A 20,819-nucleotide genomic window follows, 5' to 3' on the forward strand; every position below is an offset into this window, starting at 1 on the left:
CTAGAGGCAATGTTTAAAGTATTTGTACAATACTTCAAGCAATAATAAGGTCAAAACACCACACAACAATTATCCCACCCCAAATTAGAAACAGAGAATATTTTTTAAAAAATAAAACTAGACAAAAATGACAAAAATCCAATCAGTAGAACTAAAGACAGGTGTTTTTAAATGTTTTAGTGAAACTAGTACCAAAAAGCACAAAGCAGAAACTGTGGTTATCTGGTTGTAGTGGACCGGGCAAAGTCACAAGATTGGTCCAACCGCGATGGGGTGCGAGCTGGCTACGGGGACCCAGTTAGGTCTGCTGAACAAGGGTACCATAAACCTAGTTCGGAGCATTGCAAAGTCCCACATCGAAGATGTGTCACACAGCCGAAGCAATTCATTGGTTCGGAGGAGCTGTGCGGCTGCGATGCAATGTCCTGCGTCATTTTTGAGGATCCCATCAATGAGGGGCTTGCAATGCAAAGTCGGGCATCGAGGATGAATTGTGAAGTCAAGCGATGCGTCAGTCCTGAAGAGCTGTGATGCAGAGTCCAGCCGCATCATCAAGGCTGCCTTCGATGAGGGATGCAAAGGCCTGCGAGGAGGATGCATTATGCAGCAGTGGTGCCGATGAGGCTGTGGGCTGCAAGGGTGATGCAGAGTCCTGGAACTAGGAAGATCCATGCAGCAGAGGCAAAGCTGTAGTTTTTCGTGGGATTACATTGGGCAGCAGAAGAGATGTGTTGGTTCTGCTGAATCCACAGATCTGCTGGCAGACCACCTTTAGGCGTACCTCCAAGGGTTGAAGACTAGGGTGGCACCACTTGGCAAGGTAGACCCCATAGATGGCAGAGTCCAGGTGCTGGGTTCAAGGTTGTTGGTCTAGTCAGGAGGCCAGCCAACTAGCACTTCGAATCACTCTGGTGGTTCTGGGTTCAGCAGATGAATGTCCAGTCCTTCTCACCCAGGCAAGAGGGCAGCAGGTAGCAGGTCAGCACAGCAAGGCAGCAGTCCTTCAAAGCAGCAGTTCAGCAGACTGGCAGTCCTTTCAGCAGTAGAACGGGATTCTACAGGTTTCCCTTTGAAGTGCACAGGCATCCTTCCTTGCTCTGGCTCCAGACTAACTACAGGGGGTATGCAGCCCTTTGTGTGGAGGCAGGATACAGTCTATTTAAGTGCAAGTAGGGCTGAGCTGAGCCCAGCTCCTCCCTCACATCTTGCCAGTAATGGCCCATCCAGGCATTCCTACGCTCTCTATTTTGTATGGCTGTCTAGAAGGAATACACAAAGGCCAACTGTCAGCTACACCCAACCATGTGACCCCGAGACCGGCTGCAGGTTCTAAATGGTAAAGGCAGGAATATGCCAACCTTTTAAAAGTGTCATATTAAAAAATTGTAACTGTTAGAAATATGGGTCTCTAGCAGGCAATGGTTTGCACCGTCTAAAATAAACCCTGCTCACCCCCTTGGTAACTTGGCATGAGTAAACAGGCTTATATCAGAGGCAGTGTGTAAAGCATTTATGCACACATACAGTAATACAGTGAAAACACTGCAAATGGACACCACACCAGTTTATAAAAATAGATAATCTTTTTCTAAACTAAACAAGACCAAAACGACATACAAATCCACAATACAGTAATAGAAAATATGACTTTTAAAAGGTAGAAACAGTTCCGTCCATAGCAAGCTATAGATAAGACCGTTTCAGCACTAAGTACCTTGGATGCGTCAAAATCTTAAACAAAAACAGCCGCAGGGAAGGTGATGCGTCAGTTCCTTGCACAGAGGGAAGGTGATGCATTGGTTCCTTACTCCATGCGAGGTGTTGCATTGGTTCCTTACTGCCCCGCAGGGGAGGTGATGTGTCAATTCCTTACTGAAGGGGAGGTGATGCGTCGGTTTCTTACTGCGGCCCTGCGTTGATGTAGACTTGGCGCCCCGGTGCGATGCATGAGGATCGGGGATGGGTCGGTTCTTGATGCGGTGGTGGTAACGGTGCTGTGTTGGTTTCCCCAGCCGCGGTCCCATGATGCAGCCGCCATGGGCAGGCATTGCGTCGGTTTCTTCGGTGATGCGTCGGAAACAGGTGAGGATGCGTTGCGCTTTTCGCCGTTGCCTTACTTTTCCAGCTCCAAACAGCAGAAACAACCTCCAGAGGCCCAAAACAGCAACAGGCACCTCTTGGCGGGTCAGAACTCCCAGCAAGGAAGTTAAGGGGAGCTGGGGTGAAGTCCTTTGCATCTCTGAGACTTCAGAACAGGAGGAAATCTCTACTTCAAGCCCTTGGAGATCTTCCTCAAGCAGGGGACACAGCACAGTACCTGTCCTTTCCTTGGCAGAAGCAGCCACTGCAGGCCAACCCCAGATAGCACACAGCAAAGGGGCAGTACTTCTCAGTTTCTCCAACTCTTCTCCTTGGCAAAGGTTCCTCTTGAATTCCAGAGGTAATCTAAAAGTCTGGGGTTGGGAGCCCACTTTTTATAGCACAAATTCCTTTGTTCTCTAGTGGAAGAGAAGCTCTTTGCCCAGCCAAAACCAGTTCTGCCCTCTCTTGTGCAACTGCCCGGCAGGAGGTGGAGACAGCATTGTGTAAGGCAGACCAGGCCCATTCAGGTGAAAGGAAATCTCCTCCCCTACTCTAAATGCAGCCCAGGTCTATACAGGCCAGCCCTGACTCATCCAGGAAAGGCAGGACACACCTCAACCCCCCCTAGTGGCTGTCTACAGTGACTGCACATCCCCAGACCCTGTCCTTCCAAAACCAGACAGTCACTACACAACCTAGCAGATACACACACAATGGCTAAGCAAGAAAATACCTACTTTCTAAAAGTGTTTTTTTTTCAAAACATAGAATGTAAAAATCTTTCTCACTAAAAGATGCATCTTTATATTCTGAGTTCAGGCATACTAAACTTTAACTTCCAATCTTGTCCCAATGGGAAGTTATATTTATAAGATGTTATAAATGAACTCCAATTCTGTCCTATGGGACAGTTAGCCTTTCAATAGTGAAAACGAAATTGGCAGTATGTCACTATCAGGACATGCCACACACATCAGGTCATCTCCTACCTTTCACATACACTGCACCCTGCCCACAGGGAAACCTCGGGCCTACCTTAGGGGTGACATACGTGTAAGAAAAGGGAAGGTCAGGGCCTGGCAAGTGGGTACACTTGCCAGGTCAACATGGCAGTACGAAACTGCACACAGACACTGCAGTGGCAAGTCTGAGTTACATTTACAGGCTGTTCATGTGGGTGGCACAATCAGTGCTGCAGGCTCACTAGCAGTATTCGGTTTACAGGCCCTGGGCACACACAGTGCACTGTACTGGGGACTTAACATTAAACCAAATAAGCCAATTATGGAAACACCAATCTATCACAACAATTTACAGATGGAGTGTTAGATTTGGGGGTCTCTAGTTGGCAGAGGTAGGTACTTTTGTCCAAGTAGGAACCCTTGCGTCTAGTCAGGGTAAGGGGGTACACTCCTAAAATAACCCCTGCTCACCCCCTTGGTAGCTTGGCACGAGCAGACAGGCTTATCTCAGAGGCAGTGTATGAAGCATTTGTGAACACATACAGTAACCAAGTGACAACACTAGAGATGGACACCACACAAGTTTTATATCAAAAATAAGTATTCTTTATATAGACTTATCACAAGACCATAAACGACAAAAATCCACAATACTGTACTTAAAATGGTAGAATTAGTTTAGTTCTCTTTAGATGTTAAAATGCGACACTTTGAGTTCAATGTACCTTAGGATGGGTAACGCTATACAACGGAAGTGTTGCAGGGAAGGTGATGTGTCGGTTCCTTACATGCAAGAACGGTGATGCATTGGGTCCCTACTGCTGCGTACGGGAGACGTCGGTTTCTTACTGCACTTTTGTGGCGATGCGGCAAGCAGCGCCGTGATGCGATGAAGATCCGGTACAATGCAACAAAGATGCTGTCTTCTTCTTGATGCGACACCATGCGGACCGCGACAGGCCCTGCGACACGCTTCTCGGTGATGCAGCGGCATCTAATGCGACGTCGATCCTCTTCTCCGATGATGCGAGCCGCGACAGGCCCTGCGACACGCTTCCGGGTGATGCGGCAGCGTTTGATGTGACGTTGACCCTCTTTTCCAGCGATGCGAGGCGCTTTGGTGACCCTGCGATGACTCCAAGGTTCTTTTGGGCCGCGACAGGCCCTGCGACACACTTCCCGGTGAAGCACCGGCATCTGATGCGACGCCGATCCTCTTCTCTGGCGGTGCGTGGCGCTTTCTCGTTGTGAAGCGACAGCGGCAGTTTGGCAACACGCTTCTTGCTCGTGAGTCACGCTTCCAGCCCCTTGCGACACGCAGTCCCTCAGAAGACCTCGCAAAACAGTAGGCACTTCCAAAGAACTCTTGGGGAGCTGGTTGGTGAAGTCTGTTGTTCCTGAGACTTCAGCAGGAGGCAAGCTCTTTTCTCAAGCCCTTGGAGATCCATCACAAGTTGAATAAAAGTGTACACAAAGTTCCTTTCTCCTCCCTTTGGCAGTCCGGCAACCACTGCAGGCCAATCCCTCAAGCTTAGGGATAGTCTCTCCTCAGTCTCTCTGGTTCCTCTCCTCAGCAAAAGTTTCTTCTTGTTTCCCAAAGTGATCTAAAGTTCTTGGGTTTGGGCCCCAATATTTATACTCAGTTCCTCTTTGTTCTCTGAAGGCAGAGAGGCCTTTGCCTAGTCCAAACCAGTTCTGGTCAGTCCTGCAGCACTTTCTTTACAGACTCCTTCTCTCCTTTCACAGTGCAGGACAGCGACATCAGATGCATCACAGGAGGTGGAGCCAGAATTGTGGAGGGATGGCACAGCCCTATTCAGGTCCCAGGTGCAACTCCTCCCACCCATCTGCATGCAGATCTCTCCATTCAGTCCTGTGCTGACTCACGCTGTCTCCTGGAATCCCCCAGCCCCTGTCACTCAAACTCCAGACAAGGAATACACAACCTAGCAGAGGCAGGATTGGAGGGTTAGACAAGAAAATACCTACTTTCTAAAAGTGGTATTTTCAAACACAGAATGTTAAAATCAACTTCACAAAAAGATGCATTTTATCATTCTGAGTTCAGGCATAGTAAACTCGAATTTCTACCTAGTTCCCTGAGTCAGTTAGGATTATAAGATGTAATAATCAAACTGCCCATTTTGGCCTATGGGGAACAGGTAGCCTTGCAATAGTGAAAAATGAAAATGGCTGTAATTCACTATTAGGACATGCCACACACACGAGGGCATGTCCTACCTTATACTTACAATGCACCCTGCCCTTGGGCCTACCATAGGGGTGACTAATATGCAGAAAAGGGAAGGTTTAGGGACTGGTAAGTGGGTACACTTGCCCAGTCAGCATGGCAGTACAAGACTGCACACAGGCTCTGCAATGGCAAGCCTTAGACTCACTTTAACAGGCTGCTTTTGTGGGTGGCACAACCAGTGCAGCAAGCCCACTAGTAGCATTTGGATTACCAGCCCTGGGCACTCCTGGTGCACTGTACTAGGGTCTGACAGGTAAACCAAACTAGCCAATTATGGAATCACTAATCCATTCATCAATTTACAATAGGGAGCACTTGCACTGTGGCACTGGAGCGCGGTGGCACAGTGCCCATAGCATCTAACACCAGCAAAAACACATGAGGCAACAGCAAAAAATGGAAGGGAGACCCACGCCAAGGTGCCAGTTCTAAAACGGAGCACTTGCACTTTGGCACTGAACAGCAGTGGCAAAGTGCCCAAAGCATCTAGACCAGCAAAAACGAAGTCCAACATAGAGTAAAAACACAGGCAGCAAAGGCAAAAATACAGGGGAAACACACGCCAAGGATGCCAGGTCCAACAGTAACTTAAAATCTGACTTTACCATAGGAGGATTTTTCAATACAATTCCAAAGACATCAAACATAACCTGGTCCCGTGTTCCCATTTGGAAGTTACAGCTTATTAAATGTAATAAGATAACTTCAATGTTATCCTATGGAAGAGGTCGGCCTGGCAGTAGTCAAAAAACATTTTTACAGGACTACTTAAGTGGGTGGCACAATCAGTGCTGCAGGCCCACTATAGCATTTAATTGACAGGTTCTGGGTGCAGCAAGTGCCACTTTACTGGGTCTGACAAGTAAATGTAATATGCCAATTGGAAATAAGCCAATTCTACCATGTTTTAAGGAGAGAACACAAGCACTTTAGCAACAGTTATCAGTAGTAAAGTTTGCGGATTCGTAAATCTAACACTATAGACCCGATTTACAGGTCGGCGGACGGGTTACTCCGTCACAATGGTTACGGATATCCCATCAACTAAAATATAAATCCTGTTATATCCTATGTGAATAAATACTTCAGCGAGTGGGATATCCGTCACCGTTGTGACAGAGTAACCAACCCTTTTTACGAGATCTAAATCAGGGCCCAAGTCAACAAAACAGGAAAGTTGAAGACAAAAAGTTAGAGGGGAAAACCACACTAAGGACGCCAGGTCTAACAAGTAACTTATTCTTTAAAACTCAGATGTAAATAATGCACAACCTTCTACACCCAAACTTTTAAAAGATTACTTAAATACCAACAATATGGTGCAGGTTCTACCACATACATTTTGATTACATTTACTTATGAGAGCTATCATGTTTTTAAAGGGTAATGGACTAACTATGCTGAAAACCCGAAAGTGAGTCCCATACAGGTATGGTCTCAGCTTCTTCAGTCCCTAGACCACAGCAGAGGCTTACCTTTCAATTGCACTCCAACTCTGTTCCCAGGGAAGTAATTTCCTGCTAATGAAGGCTACCGGATGGTCTACGCCCTCCTCATTTAAATGTGCTAAGAAAGGACCTATGCCTGTCTGCACAATAAACTCCTTAGAGAAAGCGGAAGCCTTGAGTAAAGGTGCTGTACACATTACCTCCTTGAGGGTGTCAAGGCTTTCTTGCATGCCTTTGTCCAGATCACCTTTCTAGCCTACTTGTTTGAAGTCAGCTCTGTTGAAGGGGAAATAATAGTGCCATATCCCTCAACAAACCTACTATAGAATCCTGTGACATCCAGGAAGCCCCTCACTAACACAACAGGACTGGATATGAGACTGTTGGAGGACTCAATCACCGCTAACACAAGTGTTCCCCTACTTTCTGTCCCCATCTGCACTACTAGATGATGGTTTTGAACTCTGACAGTGCACTAAGGCCTTCTAACCAGGCCTCACTGCAAGTGTTCTCTCCCTAAAACTTATATATGTGACTTGGCAACCCCAATTGGAAAGGAGTTTAACCCACGCATAGGTCCCTAGTATATGGTACCAAGGGCCTGGGAGTTAAAGAGGTCATCAGGGCCTGCAGCACTGTTTGTGGCAGCAGTCCGCCATTGCAGAATGCAGGAGCAGTACAAACAGCTCAAACCCGCCTTTGCCCTCACCGTGTGTGGCAAGGTCAATGCACTATTTCTAATATCTGCCAGTCAACCCTAAGGAAGGCCTCCTGAGCCCAGGAGGCAGGGTGCATTATATTAATGTTAGAAAATATAAGTGCAAGCTTATAGGCCCCTATAGTAGCCTTTTCCATTAAGGGCTACTATAAGTGATCAGTAGTTCATAGGTAAACATGAGCTGGCACATGGGCAACCTCAAAGTTGTCGGCTCCATTATGGTACCACTGAAATATATGTCATGTTTGGTATCAAACAATGTGCCTCATCACCCCTGACATGATTCTTGTGTTGAGGTCAATGTGGCATGCACCCAGGTGGCTACCTTCGATGTTCCCCCAGCCTTTTCTGTGCTCTGCTAAGACAGGAATCTGACCCCCTGCCAGGAGGTGTGAACTCTCCCAGAATTTAGAAACAGTGGCCTGGTTGGGAAGGACATCACAGCTCCCTCCCTGAGAGGATGGCTAGTGATGTTGCACATCAAGGCGGTGAGCTTCAAAGCCTTCACTGCCTGTGCTATGCAACCAGGCTGCCTCCCATAGGAGGAAGCACCCTTCTCCTGCCCCCAGGTACATTTGTACCGGGGCAGGTGGGGAAATTATGTAGTCAAGAGGTGTACACCCCCAGAGAGCTAGCCACACCCCTAGGGTGGGCTAGTTGGTCTGTTCAGTTAAGGAAGGTTTCTGCCATTTTTAGAAGTGGTAGAAAAGAGGGTTCTGGGTTGAAAATGTGACACACACACCCAGATGTGGTCACCTTAGGGGCAGATTAGCCGCTGGAGTTAGTAGCCCTGTTGGCACCAACACCCCTAAATCTAGGCACCAGAACCTCAGTTCTGATATGATTTACAACAAAGGACAAAGAAGTGACCCGAGTCTGCTACAACAGGAGCTGCACAAACCAATAGTGTAAGACTCTGTACCTGTAGCAACCTTCCTGGAACTGCACTACTGTGATTCATTCTGGACAAAAGACCGGTTCCCCCAGACAGAAGGACTCATTTGAGAGCCAAAGGAAACTTCTGACTTCCTTTGACTAGTGGCACTAGTCTCCCACACACCACAGGTAAAAACAGTGTACCAGAACCAAAGAATCACTGACCATTGGGCCCTCCAAGGGATCGCCGAAAAATAGATGGTCCAGTGGGTAAAAGTCAATGTAACACATTTTCTAAAGAGTGAACACATGAACTTGAGCTCTGGTTAGCAGTGGTAAAGTGCTAAGAGTTCTAAGGCCAGCAAAAATGAGATCAGAAAACAAAATGAAGGCGGAAGGCAAAAACGTTTGGGGGGCTGGCCCCCTAAGGGTGACAGGTCTAACATGAACAAAGTGGGAAGGAAGACCACCCTAAGGCTGACAGGTCTAACAGTCGCCATGCGTTCCTTGATGCCTTCGGGTTAATAGATGCACAGCCTCCGCAGGTCATGGAGTTGTGGCCCGACACCACAGGCATACATGTAGAGGATTCGTCACAGACCTCTGTTTGTGACAGTCCTTACAGGGTTTAAAATCTGTAATCTGACAGGATGAAATCCCTTGCAAACTGAAAAAATATTTTGAGGTAAAGGTCTCTGAGAGAGGAGAAGAAGCTCCGGATGTGCGTCTAGTGGCGTTTCTTTCTGAAAGGAGCTGATGTTGACATGCAGCAATGATGCCTAAATAAGCCCTGCATGTAAATTCCGGAGCGAACGGCATCCGTGCAGAGACCCATGACTCCACCTTCCGACGCGCAGGGGTACTATGGAAATGTTAATGCATCCAGTCTAACACCTGGTGAATCTTGAATAGGAGAGGAGTCTGCGACTAGGCGTCTCTAGCAGAATACTATTGTTTGAATAAGTCAGAGTTTTTAACAGACCAGCGGCACTTTGCATTTGTTCTTGTGCACTCCTTCACGTTTCGCTTTGAGTGACGCAGTAAAAAAGATAGAGGAAATAGGAGGCCTGAATGGAATTTTAACTAATCTGAAAAATTTCCAGTATTTTGCATTACAGAAAATTTCGTTAAATCTTTTATAACATTTCACACTAAAAAAGTCTAACAAGATACTAGCTGGAGAATGGTCCACACAGAATATGTCTTGGTGAGTGGCAGTTTCTGTCCCAACCAGCCTCATGTGCTCTCTGTAGAAAACGTCATGTAAGATGCTGGCAAACCACATTTTGTTCTGAAAGGAAATTCAATGGAATTTTCATGGATTTTCGTGAAAAATGCTTGCAGTTTCACAGACCCCTAGAAAACAGAGCATTTCATCACTGCAAATTGTGTATAAGCCAGTTACACTTCACATAGATGTTGCAGAAAAGCGAGTTTCAAGGCTATTTTCCCCAAACCAAATCCAGATAATTCTTAATTTCTGAATGTTGCTTGTTGTAAACAAACAAAAAAATGTCCTCCACAGCTAGGAACCAGCTGATGTATGTGTTGGTCAAGCACATCATGTGGCTGAGGTAATTCAAGCCATACGAGGCATTCCAATTAACACAGGCTATAGGGCGCAAGGAAGGAAAGGTCAGATTTGGGTCGTGGGCACATCCATCCAGTTTCCTGACTTAGCTTCTTCAGTCATTTATTCATTTAAACTTGTCAGCAGGAGAAAGTAACTTGTCTGAACCCCCTAGTGACGGGCGAAGACCTTATGCGCTTTCGCCTTAATTGCTTAGACGGTCTCTGGCCTTATAATAGTCCACGTCAGTGGCCCCAAATCGGGTCACCCTAGATGGTTTGATACCGAGTGTTCCAGGGCCCTGCGCAATTTGAAGAAAGCATTGAAACCATCCCCCTGCAACAGTGCATGGGTCACAAACTGTTGCCTCGCCTAAAAGGGGCCATGAAAAAGACGAAGACAGCAGCTACAGAAACAGGCATGGGATGAGCTGATTGAAGCCAGCGAGCAGAGGGACGGCACACTTTTTAGGCCTTGCTTCTTGGAGCCACTTAAGCCATCATTCTGTCATCATATTACCGCTGAGCAGTGGGTTGACCATTTTAAGGGGGTTTACAATTTTGGTCATTCTGTAGAAACCCCAAATAAGACGAACTCCGGCTGGGGTGATGTTGTAGTTACCCATTCTCTGGAGGAATTGCACAAGGGCATTAAAACCTTATCCCGAAACAAGACCCCAGGACCTGATAGGATCCCTCCGGATCTCTTTTGGGACAATATTGATGTTTGGGCTCCACTCTTGACTTTGGTGTTAAATGCCGCAGCAAGGCACGGGATGCTGCATTCTTGATCAATGGCATCTATAGTCCTGATTTTCAAGAAAGGGGATAAGTATAATCCTCAATGTTACCATTCTAAAATTGATTCTGCAGTAAAGGTCCTTGGCCAGGTTTTATTGACAAGACTATCAACATGGGCTGATATGAACTGGATAATATCGAAGGTGCAAATTGGCTTTCGCCCAGGCAAATCAACCACTGAGCAATGCCTCAATCTGTATTTACTAGTTAATAAATACATGGTGGCTCAACCCGGTGCAATGTTTTTAGCGTTCATGGACCTTACGTCTGCCTTTGATAGGGTATATCGTAATAAACTTTCGGACCTACTTGTCTCTTTGGGCATAGACCCAGCCATTGTATCTTTATTAATGAATCTCTATGCCAATACCACTACAGCATTAAGATATTCCCGGGGGCGGGGGGCTTTCAGAACAGTTTAATTGCACTAGGGGGGTCCGCCAAGGATGCATATTAGCTCCTTTTTTATTCACCATTTATATCAACGGCCTAGAATCTGCCCTCTCTTCGTTACAATCTGACTGTCCTAGAGTTGGTGGAAAAGTATTACCAGTTCATCTATATGCCGACGATGCAGGACTTATGGCACGCACAGCATTGGGCATGCAGGTTTTAATTGACTGGTTGGTTTCTTTTATGGACAGTCTGGACCCAACAGTCAACTTCACAAAATCTTACATTCTGGAAGTTGGCCCTCGGTCGACTAGGTACAAACCCTTTAAGGCAGGGAATCATACCCTTGCGAAGGTCCCTGGTTTTTCCAACCTGGGCACTTTATATGACGCTAGTTTAAATGGGAAACCACTGCTGGAGGGAAAGATGGGTGGTATGAATAAATCAACAGGGGCTATTGAGAGTTATGCTATAGATTAGGATCATGGTCGCCAAGTGTGCTTTTAAAGTTATACCAGTCCAAATGCATATCTAAGGTTTTATAACTTAGCGAAGTATGGGAGCATACCTCAGTGCATAAGTTACAGCTTGCCCAAAATACATTTTTTAGACTAATTTTGAAGGTCCCCAGAGCACCCCCTCATTATCCATACATGAAAAACTTGGAGTTTATTTTATAAGCAATCGGGTGGCAGTGAAGCCCCTGTTGTGTTGGCTAAAGATTTGCTCCAGGGAGGACACCGAGTTAAACCCCTCAATCATTATAGATTGCCTGTCATTAGATCATGCTTTTAAAATCTCGTGGTTACGATACGTGCTGATGACACTCAACTGATCCTCTCCCTCACCAAGGACCCCATCACCGCCAAATCCAACCTCCACGAAGGAATGAAAGCCGTCGCCGACTGGATGAAGTGCAGCCGACTTAAGCTGAACACAGACAAGACAGAGATCCTCATCCTCGGCTCCAACCTATCAGCCTGAGATGACTCGTGGTGGCCCTCGTCACTAGGGGGACCCCCAACACCAACCGACCACGCACACAACCTGGGAGTCATCCTCGAGTCAACGCTCACCATGACCAAGCAAGTCAACGCAGTCTCCTCCTCCTGCTTCAACACCCTCCGCATGCTCCGCAAGATCTACAGGTGGATCCCGACAGACACGAGAAGAACTGTTATCCAGGCCCTCGTCAGCAGCAGACTCGACTACAGAAACGCCCTCTATGCAGGAGCCCCGACCAAGCTCATCAAACGACTGCAAAGAATCCAAAACGCCTCTGCGCGCCTGATCCTCGACATTCCACGCCACAGCCACATCACCCCCCCACCTGAAAAACCTGCACTGGCTCCCCATCGACAAGAGAATCTCCTTCAAACTCCTGATCCACGCACACAAGGCACTCCACAAAACCGGCCCAGCCTACCTCAACAGTCGACTCTCCTTCTACATTCCCAACCGTCACCTCCGCTCCGCCGACCTCTCCCTGGCCACCATCCCGCGCACCCGGAGAACCACCACCGGAGGCAAATCCTTCTCCCACTGCACCGCCAAGATCTGGAACACCCTTCCCCTCTACCTACGACAGACCCAAGACCTGCTGACCTTCAGGAGTCGACTCAAGACCTATTCGACCAGTAGCGGCAACCCCCCCCCTCCTCTCCCTCAGCTCCTTGAGACCCTCGCGGGTAAGTAGTGCGCTTTACAAATCTTGTGATTGTAAAGGAATCTATTACTGCCTTAGGCAGGGCAGACACTTTTCTCAAATACGACTCAGTGAGGCCGCAAGAGTGTTTTTTTAAGCATGCTTCTGCCAGTGGTGTAACGAACGTTGAGGGGGCCCCTCTCCGGATTTAATCTGGAGCTCCCAGGCCGGAGTACTGTGCTGAGGGGGCCCCCCTGCAGCTCAGGCCCCCCCCCCACACCGTGGGGGATGTGAGGGCCTGTGTTACGCCCCTGGCTTCTGCCCATTGTTAAAGTATTGAGCTCTTAAAGTCTTCTGTGAGGGGACACGTTTTGTTGAAATCTGTGCAGAGAATGAAGAAGTATCTTTCTACCCTTACCAGCGCAAGTGATGGGTTCCTGGTGATTCGATTTAGGTTTAATCAGATTCACCATCTTTTGGCTATATGGTCTGGTTTTATTCATCTAAAAGAGAGAGAGAGCCTTGTGGCTGCGACTCTAGGTCTCCACAGGATACCCTACATTTTGTACTTTTATGCAAATATTTTAGCTATCCTAGAAGGCAGTTTCTCCGGTCCCTTTTAAAAAATATAAAGTTTAGGCAAGCCCAAGTGGCGCTCATGTACTTACAGATTTGCATAATGAATATACCCTTTTTGCTGTTACAAACTTCCTGCGGGCCGCTTTTAGGTCAAGACAATTAAGACCCAAGTGAGTGCTGCCCAGACTCCCCCCCACCCCTCTTACAAGGTTTTTTAAATGATTTGAAATCAGGTCTTTTTTCTTACGTATTTTTATCGCTGATGGATTTTTAATGAATGTATTTTACTGCATGAACTTATCTTTTATGGTTGTGTTTGCACCTGAATAAAGATTTATTATTATTAAAATACAGTTTGCAGCAAGAAGACGAACTGAGCAGGAATGTCAAACTCCTTTGTAATTCTCCACTGTCCCTTCCAAAATGGTAGCATTAAATAACTATTAATATTCACTGACGGTAGAGTACTTTGTAATTATGTTGCAAAAGGACTGGTATTTTAGATTAAATGCTTCCAGTGGAAAGTGTAATGCTATATGGACTTTGTGTTGTGGAATGACTGGTATTTTAAGAGTACTTGGAAGCTTTTGTAATGTACCCTTGCCTCCTTTCTTTTGTCGTTCAAGTTTGAAAATGACCTTATGCTGGCCCCAGGATTTCCTGCCCCGTCTAACATGGATTACACAGGTTACCACAATTATGTAGATGAAATGCTTCCAGAGGAAAGTCCAATGCTATATGGACTTCATCCCAATGCAGAGATTGAGTTCCTAACAGTGACTTCAGAGAATCTTTTCAGAACTCTATTGGAAATGCAGCCCAGAGATGCCTTTATTGGGGAAGGAACAGGACAGTCAGTAGAAGAGAAGGTAAGCATTATGTGACAGTCATTGAACAATGACATATGGTCTCTTTAAGAAGCATTTCCTCAATGTTTATAACAAAGCTATACAGAAAGCGCTGGTCCTATTCTTATGTAAATTTAACTGATGACCACACTGTCAGAACACTGTTCGAATGGGCACGGGGCAAGCAAGGGATACTCGGACCAACCGTGGGTGTTGAGGCCTTTCATTCCATATGTCCCGGGGTCTGACATACTATGGGTCCTGGTCAACTGCGCCCCATACTCCTTCAGCACTTGACATTGAGTTGTAGCGTGGGTCAAACAGTCCAAGTCTTCTTGGGGGGAGGTGGACACAGGGGGTGAATACAGGCTCACTACTCAAAATACGAGCGGCAGCAGCAATAAGCAATTGCCCAGTCAAATACTTGCTTTTATGAAGAAAGGAGTATTTATTTGTTCACATGGTAAAATATGACATTCACAAACAATACACACAATACACTAAGGTCAGGGCTCTAGTGTTTCATAGGCGGATCCCTGATGTGCACTTTCCTCAAGCAAGCAGTATTGGTTACTCCCTTTTCACTATAGGCGACATTCAGATTAAGCCCCTATAGAAGTCTGAGTCTCAGGAGTCCCACTTCAATGCTTAATTAAAGTCAAAAGTGTTCCAGCATCACATCGCTATCTGGAAAGCAATTTCCCCGGGGCCGTCGGATCCAAAATCAATCTTGGCTAAACCAGCAGGACCGGAGTCTATAAACCTGCCCCCTTAATGAGCACTTATAGTGCAGCAGCTGTCTCCAGTAAATCTTTCACTGGCAGCCCAAGAGGGCTGCAGTCAGCAGTCCTCAAGTTCCTCACACTCAGTCTTGTGTCAACAGTGGCGGGAGGGTTCTTGATTCTCCTCCGATGCTGGATAAGCTCTTTGGTACCTCCCACAGGTGGGGGGTGACAATCCTGGTACTGGTCAGACCCGTTAGGGTTATGACGGCAGCCTTGTTCCTCCATTGACTATTTCAATCAGACCATGCTTCTTGCTTGGTCCTGGTGCCCCTATCTCACATACGGGGTCACCATTCCTCTTCTGTGCACAGGCTCTGGCCCGATCGGCACAGCAGCAATCTTCACAATGGTCCCATCTGGCATCTGGGGTTGCCGACTTGTTACCACACACAGGCTATGGCCTGATCGGTAAAGGAGCAACCTTCACTGTGGCCCCACCTGGCATAAAGGGTCACTGACTTGCTACCGCACATGGAATATGGTCCGATTGCCACAGTAGCAATCTTTACGACAGCCTCCCCTGACATACGGGGTCCCCAACTTAATACTGCACACGGGCAATGACCCGATTTGTGCAGGGGCTGTCTCCTCACACCTTGCTTCGGAGATCGACTCACCAGGATTCCCCCACTAGACTTTTCTCCCTCTGACTCTCTCTTGTTCCTCACAGGGCACACTGATCTTGGCAAGCAGGCAGACACTGGTGCTCCAGGGCTAGTGGTCTTGGATTATCTGGGTCATGCTACCTTACCCACCCAGGAGATTAGCAGGCCTTGACCCCAGTCCTGGTTATAGGCAGAGCTTCTTTTCATATAGCCCCACTGGCTGCTTGACAGTTGGCAATTTTTTGGGGTCTCAAGTTCCTCTTCTTTTAGTCCATTTCCAGACACCAAATGGGATTTAGAGTCAGAGTTTTTTAAGTTTATGTTTGGGTTCTGCTTCTCTTTGAAGTACCCTCTCTTCTGTTTTCTCTTCCTTTGAAAAACAGGCTGTCATGGCAGATGCCACTCCAAATCTGACAGCCCCACTACACAGGCCATGGAAGTGACTAGAGGTTCACACCTGAATGTCAGCCACAGTGATATGTGTAGCAAAATGCTACCCCAGGGTCTCTTATGATTTTCTTATCAGGCCCATTTCTTTCCTGAGATCTGCCCAGTCTACTTCCCAGTGACTTCTCTGTGAATCACAGAGCACCCTTGAAGTGTACTGGAAAGCCTGTGTGTCCCACGCAGCTTACAGGAATGCAGCAATACGCAAATCTGTCTGGGAAAATTCCTCTACCTCCTCCCTCATGTTTCTCCATTTAGCCCTGGGTCTCCCAAAATGGAAGGCAGAGTCTTCCATGGATTGTGCCTTGCACAGGCACTCAAAACCATCACATGCATATAGCATATATGCACAGCACTACATCCTTTATGTATTGTACCATTCATAGGAACACATACACCCACCACATACACATACTACACACGTACTGCACAGTACTGCATTATCCCTATATAATACCATTCACTGGTGCCACACGAAACCATTGTAGGTCAAAGGTGAGTTAAGCACACAGCAGCGGAACTTTAAATTAGTGAGTCTGTATACCTCACTCCAGTGGCACAGGTAAAAAAGACTGAAAAAGTATTCCCCTTTTTTGCACTTATACAAATAATCATACAGATTCATACAGATATTACACTCAATCGATCACCAGAACAAGACACCAAAGTTTGAACCCTAGTCACAAGGTATTATAAAAATTTCTATTTTATTAAAAATGTTAGATACAGAACAATGTTAAGTAAATACAATATTAAAAATAGTCAAACAGTTACAAAACAGAACACATAACTAATGACATTGTGCCTGTTGTGCAATAAAAAAGATCACAAATAAAAAACAATTAGGAGCATGGGGAGAACATCAGAAAGAAAAAATGCTTTCTAATCCAGAATGCAAAGGAAGACACTAGACCCAAATCAACTGTTCTCTGCAGTGTTGATACTGTTAGCTAGTTTCATCGAGAACAGATGTCACTCCAGTCTACAGTCTGCCTTTTAAACTTGCGTCGACGCGTTTCGGTGGAGTATTATGATTATAAAACCACCTTCTTCAGGACAAATTATTCAATCTCCCACGATATAGATAATCTTAAAAAAATTTTTTATTAAAACCATCCAATAAGTCAGTATTGGTAGGCTTCTCGCCAAATTCCTAAAGGGCGAAATACGCTGAATTCAGCTGGAACGTAAAGGAACAGGCCTTTTGGTCTGCCGTCCTGCCTTTAAGAATTATTTACGATCGGGTTGCGAAGGTATGTGCGCCGATCATTATGTTTAACATGAGTGTTGTAACATCTTCACGCTGCTCCCGGGATGATGTAGAGGTATCCATGTGCTTGGAACCGGAAATCTTAGAGTTACCAAAAATAAAAGCACTATCAAGACTGTCCAACTGCATCGAGGATCATCGCAAAGGGACCTCATGAATAATACAGGAGCAGTTTTATCGTAAAGATGTTACAACACTCATGTTAAACATAATGATCGGCGCACATACCTTCGCAACCCGATCGTAAATAATTCTTAAAGGCAGGACGGCAGACCAAAAGGCCTGTTCCTTTAGGTTCCAGCTGAATTCAGCGTATTTCGCCCTTTAGGAATTTGGCGAGAAGCCTACCAATACTGACTTATTGGATGGTTTTAATAAAAAATTTTTTTAAGATTATCTATATCGTGGGAGATTGAATAATTTGTCCTGAAGAAGGTGGTCTTATAATCATAATACTCCACCGAAACGCGTCGACGCAAGTTTAAAAGGCAGACTGTAGACTGGAGTGACATCTGTTCTCGATGAAACTAGCTAACAGTATCAACACTGCAGAGAACAGTTGATTTGGGTCTAGTGTCTTCCTTTGCATTCTGGATTAGAAAGCATTTTTTCTTTCTGATGTTCTCCCCATGCTCCTAATTGTTTTTTATTTGTGATCTTTTTTATTGCACAACAGGCACAATGTCATTAGTTATGTGTTCTGTTTTGTAACTGTTTGACTATTTTTAATATTGTATTTACTTAACATTGTTCTGTATCTAACATTTTTAATAAAATAGAAATTTTTATAATACCTTGTGACTAGGGTTCAAACTTGGGTGTCTTGTTCTGGTGATCGATTGAGTGTAATATCTGTATGAATCTGTATGATTATTTGTATAAGTGCCAAAAAGGGGAATACTTTTTCAGACTTTTGTCTCTTGGCGCTCTACCCCTTTTTGTGGAATAGAGCCCCTCTCTCTTATTTTACACAGGTAAAAAAGAGCCTGCCCACATTTACTGATCACTACCCAGTATGCTGCCACCACTGCGTTTGTGCTGCTTAACTCCTTGCTAATGGCAGTAGCCTTTCACCACTATGAGCTTAGCAATTTGGGCACCCCTTCCTGTCCACAATCACCGCAATCTGTGAGACAGCCCGATGTCATGGTGTGCACGCATGATAAGCATTCGCCCATGACAACAAAAATCAATTTTAGGGATCCAGACATCGTTACAGTTTGGCATACAGGGCTGGGGTGTACGTCCATCTCCATGCAAAGGACCTTTCTGTTACAACACACACCTAAAGAAATAAGTTTTAGCTACAACTACAAAAGTCAACTACAATTACAGTTATCAATTACCATTTTGGACTTATCAATACATCAAGTTTTTCTCTCACTCAAAAAGCTACAAATATGAAGCATTTCTGTGCTGATTTGGGTCCAAATCAGCAGTGATATTTGCTTGCTTGTGTCATAAGAGCTGCTTTACTTAATTTAACCAGTTGGTGTCCATAATATTTGTATGAACACAGCTCGTCCTGTTCTGTCCTACTTACTGGATGGACATAGCCACTCTGCGGTCAAATTTTATCAGATTAGCTGCATGAGCACATATCTGCTTGATTTGTGGGATCCCTTGAGTTTCTGAAATTGCTGCCCCTAATATTGTTACACTACACAGGTATGCGTTTTAGGCCCATACACCAACTGGTGATTCTCGGCATTTGCATGGTATACACTTTTCACAGGTAATTGATTGGTCTTACTTATCTGTTTGTTCTAAAGCAGTGGTATTAACCTTTTGACTTCTGTGGACCCCCAATGAACCATTACATGCTCCCCACCACCCAGTGAGTCATTATTGGAAGCCAGGAACCCCGTCCTTTACATTTTGTGATGGTCTGAACCGAAAAACAATACACAAAAAAATACAGAAACAAACCTTCATTAAACAAATACACAAAAGATTTAACATTTTGTTTAATTCACAAACAAATATTTAAAAATTCTAAATTTAGATTTTAATAGGAAGATTGTCAGCATTCCTAAATTCAATTGAGGCCACTCATCATCCATACTGTGTTCCGTTTGATGCACTTGCACTGCTCCCACTATTCAATCTGAGGATACTAGCTTAATTTGTAGCCTCCCATTTCAGATTCCTAAACATTTACAGAATGTTTTAATATTTTCAATTGTACATTTTGTTTCTGGATTTATATATACTTTATCTGTTATTTTCATTTAATTTTCTAAGCAGCTGGAGTAGGCTTTCCTGACCCCCAGGAGTCCCTGGCTAAGAACTACTGTTTTAGAGTATGATTGTAATGCCAATGGTTTAGTTTATTGGCAAACAAAACACTCCAAACTATATTTATGTTGACATTGGCAACAGGCCTGTGGGTAAATTATACCCAAACTATTTATAGCATACAGTAATCATACTGAGGCAACATCGTTGCCAACCAAGCATCTTGTTATAAAAAGTATTCTAGTTATCCCTAGTCTGTTCAAAATACATTGTGCAGGATTATAACATTCTTAGGTCAATAAAGTCACCTGAAAAATGATAGCTTAGCTTCAGGCGGACTCTGGAGGGGAAATAGCCATTACAATGTAGCTGTTACCATGCATAACCATTACAACACGGCTGTTACAACGCAGGTACAGTTACCACGCATAACCATTACCACGCAAGATTTTACAATTTTGTGCCTTTACCACGCAAGGCTTGAATGGTAAAGGCATATGCGCTTTAAATATTAAGTATTAGGTAAGTATTAAACGTTCATATATATATATATGTGTGTGTGTGTGTGTGTGTGTGTGTGTGTGTGTGTGTGTGTGTGTGTGTGTGTGTGTGTGTGTGTGGGTTTGTGTTACTATCCTTGTGGGGACTTGGGTGTGATAACACACTCACGCTGTGGGGACTTGACTGCACTGTGGGGACTTGAACCCAGGTCCCCACAAGGCAATGTCTTCAAAATGATAAAAAATGGCTTCAGGAACATCCGTGTCAATTTTTACAACTTTTAAAAAAATTGCCTTGTGGGGACCTGTGTTTCATCAAGTGTGTTTATATTTGTGCTCGCTCTGCCCCTGTAGACAGGAGGTGGTACTGCAGTCTTAAACACACTTTGCATTTAAACACACTTTGCTAACCAGAAACACACTAGCAGCAGAAAGGACAGACATTTCAAAGGAAAAGCTGCATAAACCTATTTATGCAAAGATTTTTCATGTAAATTAACCTTTTCTCTATTTAATTAAATAAAACTTTTTTTACATAAAGTATTTATTTAGCCTTTTTGCATTTAAATGTTATTAGTTATGCTGCAATGCAATATAAACTAGTTTTATCATTTTTGGCAAGTAGCTTAGAGGCAACAATGCCTATTGTTGCATTTTAAAGCTTGTTCTAGGAATCCAGAGTCTTTATGTTGCTTTGCCTTTGTAATTTTAGGGTTTGGGGTTGATAGTGGTAAACGGCAGGCAGGGTAATTTAAGGGTCTAGGGATGGTATGGGTATTTTTAGGGTTTAAGGGTGGGT

The 20,819-nt window shown here is 45.0% G+C and overlaps 1 protein-coding gene across 1 annotated transcript in view; it reads left to right on the forward strand.

Annotated features, from left to right (window-relative positions):
• The window catches only part of DNAH11 (dynein axonemal heavy chain 11), a 3,007,685-nt gene that overhangs the window by 2,813,434 nt on the left and 173,432 nt on the right, over window positions 1–20,819 (forward strand). Inside the window, exon 77 of the mRNA XM_085631597.1 lies at window positions 13,954–14,196. Coding sequence (XP_085487723.1) covers window positions 13,954–14,196 — 243 coding nt within the window. The remainder of the gene's footprint in view (window positions 1–13,953; window positions 14,197–20,819) is intronic.

The sequence above is a fragment of the Triturus cristatus genome, chromosome 10 (genome assembly GCF_964204655.1).
Source record: "Triturus cristatus chromosome 10, aTriCri1.1, whole genome shotgun sequence".
NCBI classification, from domain to species: Eukaryota; Metazoa; Chordata; class Amphibia; order Caudata; family Salamandridae; genus Triturus; species Triturus cristatus.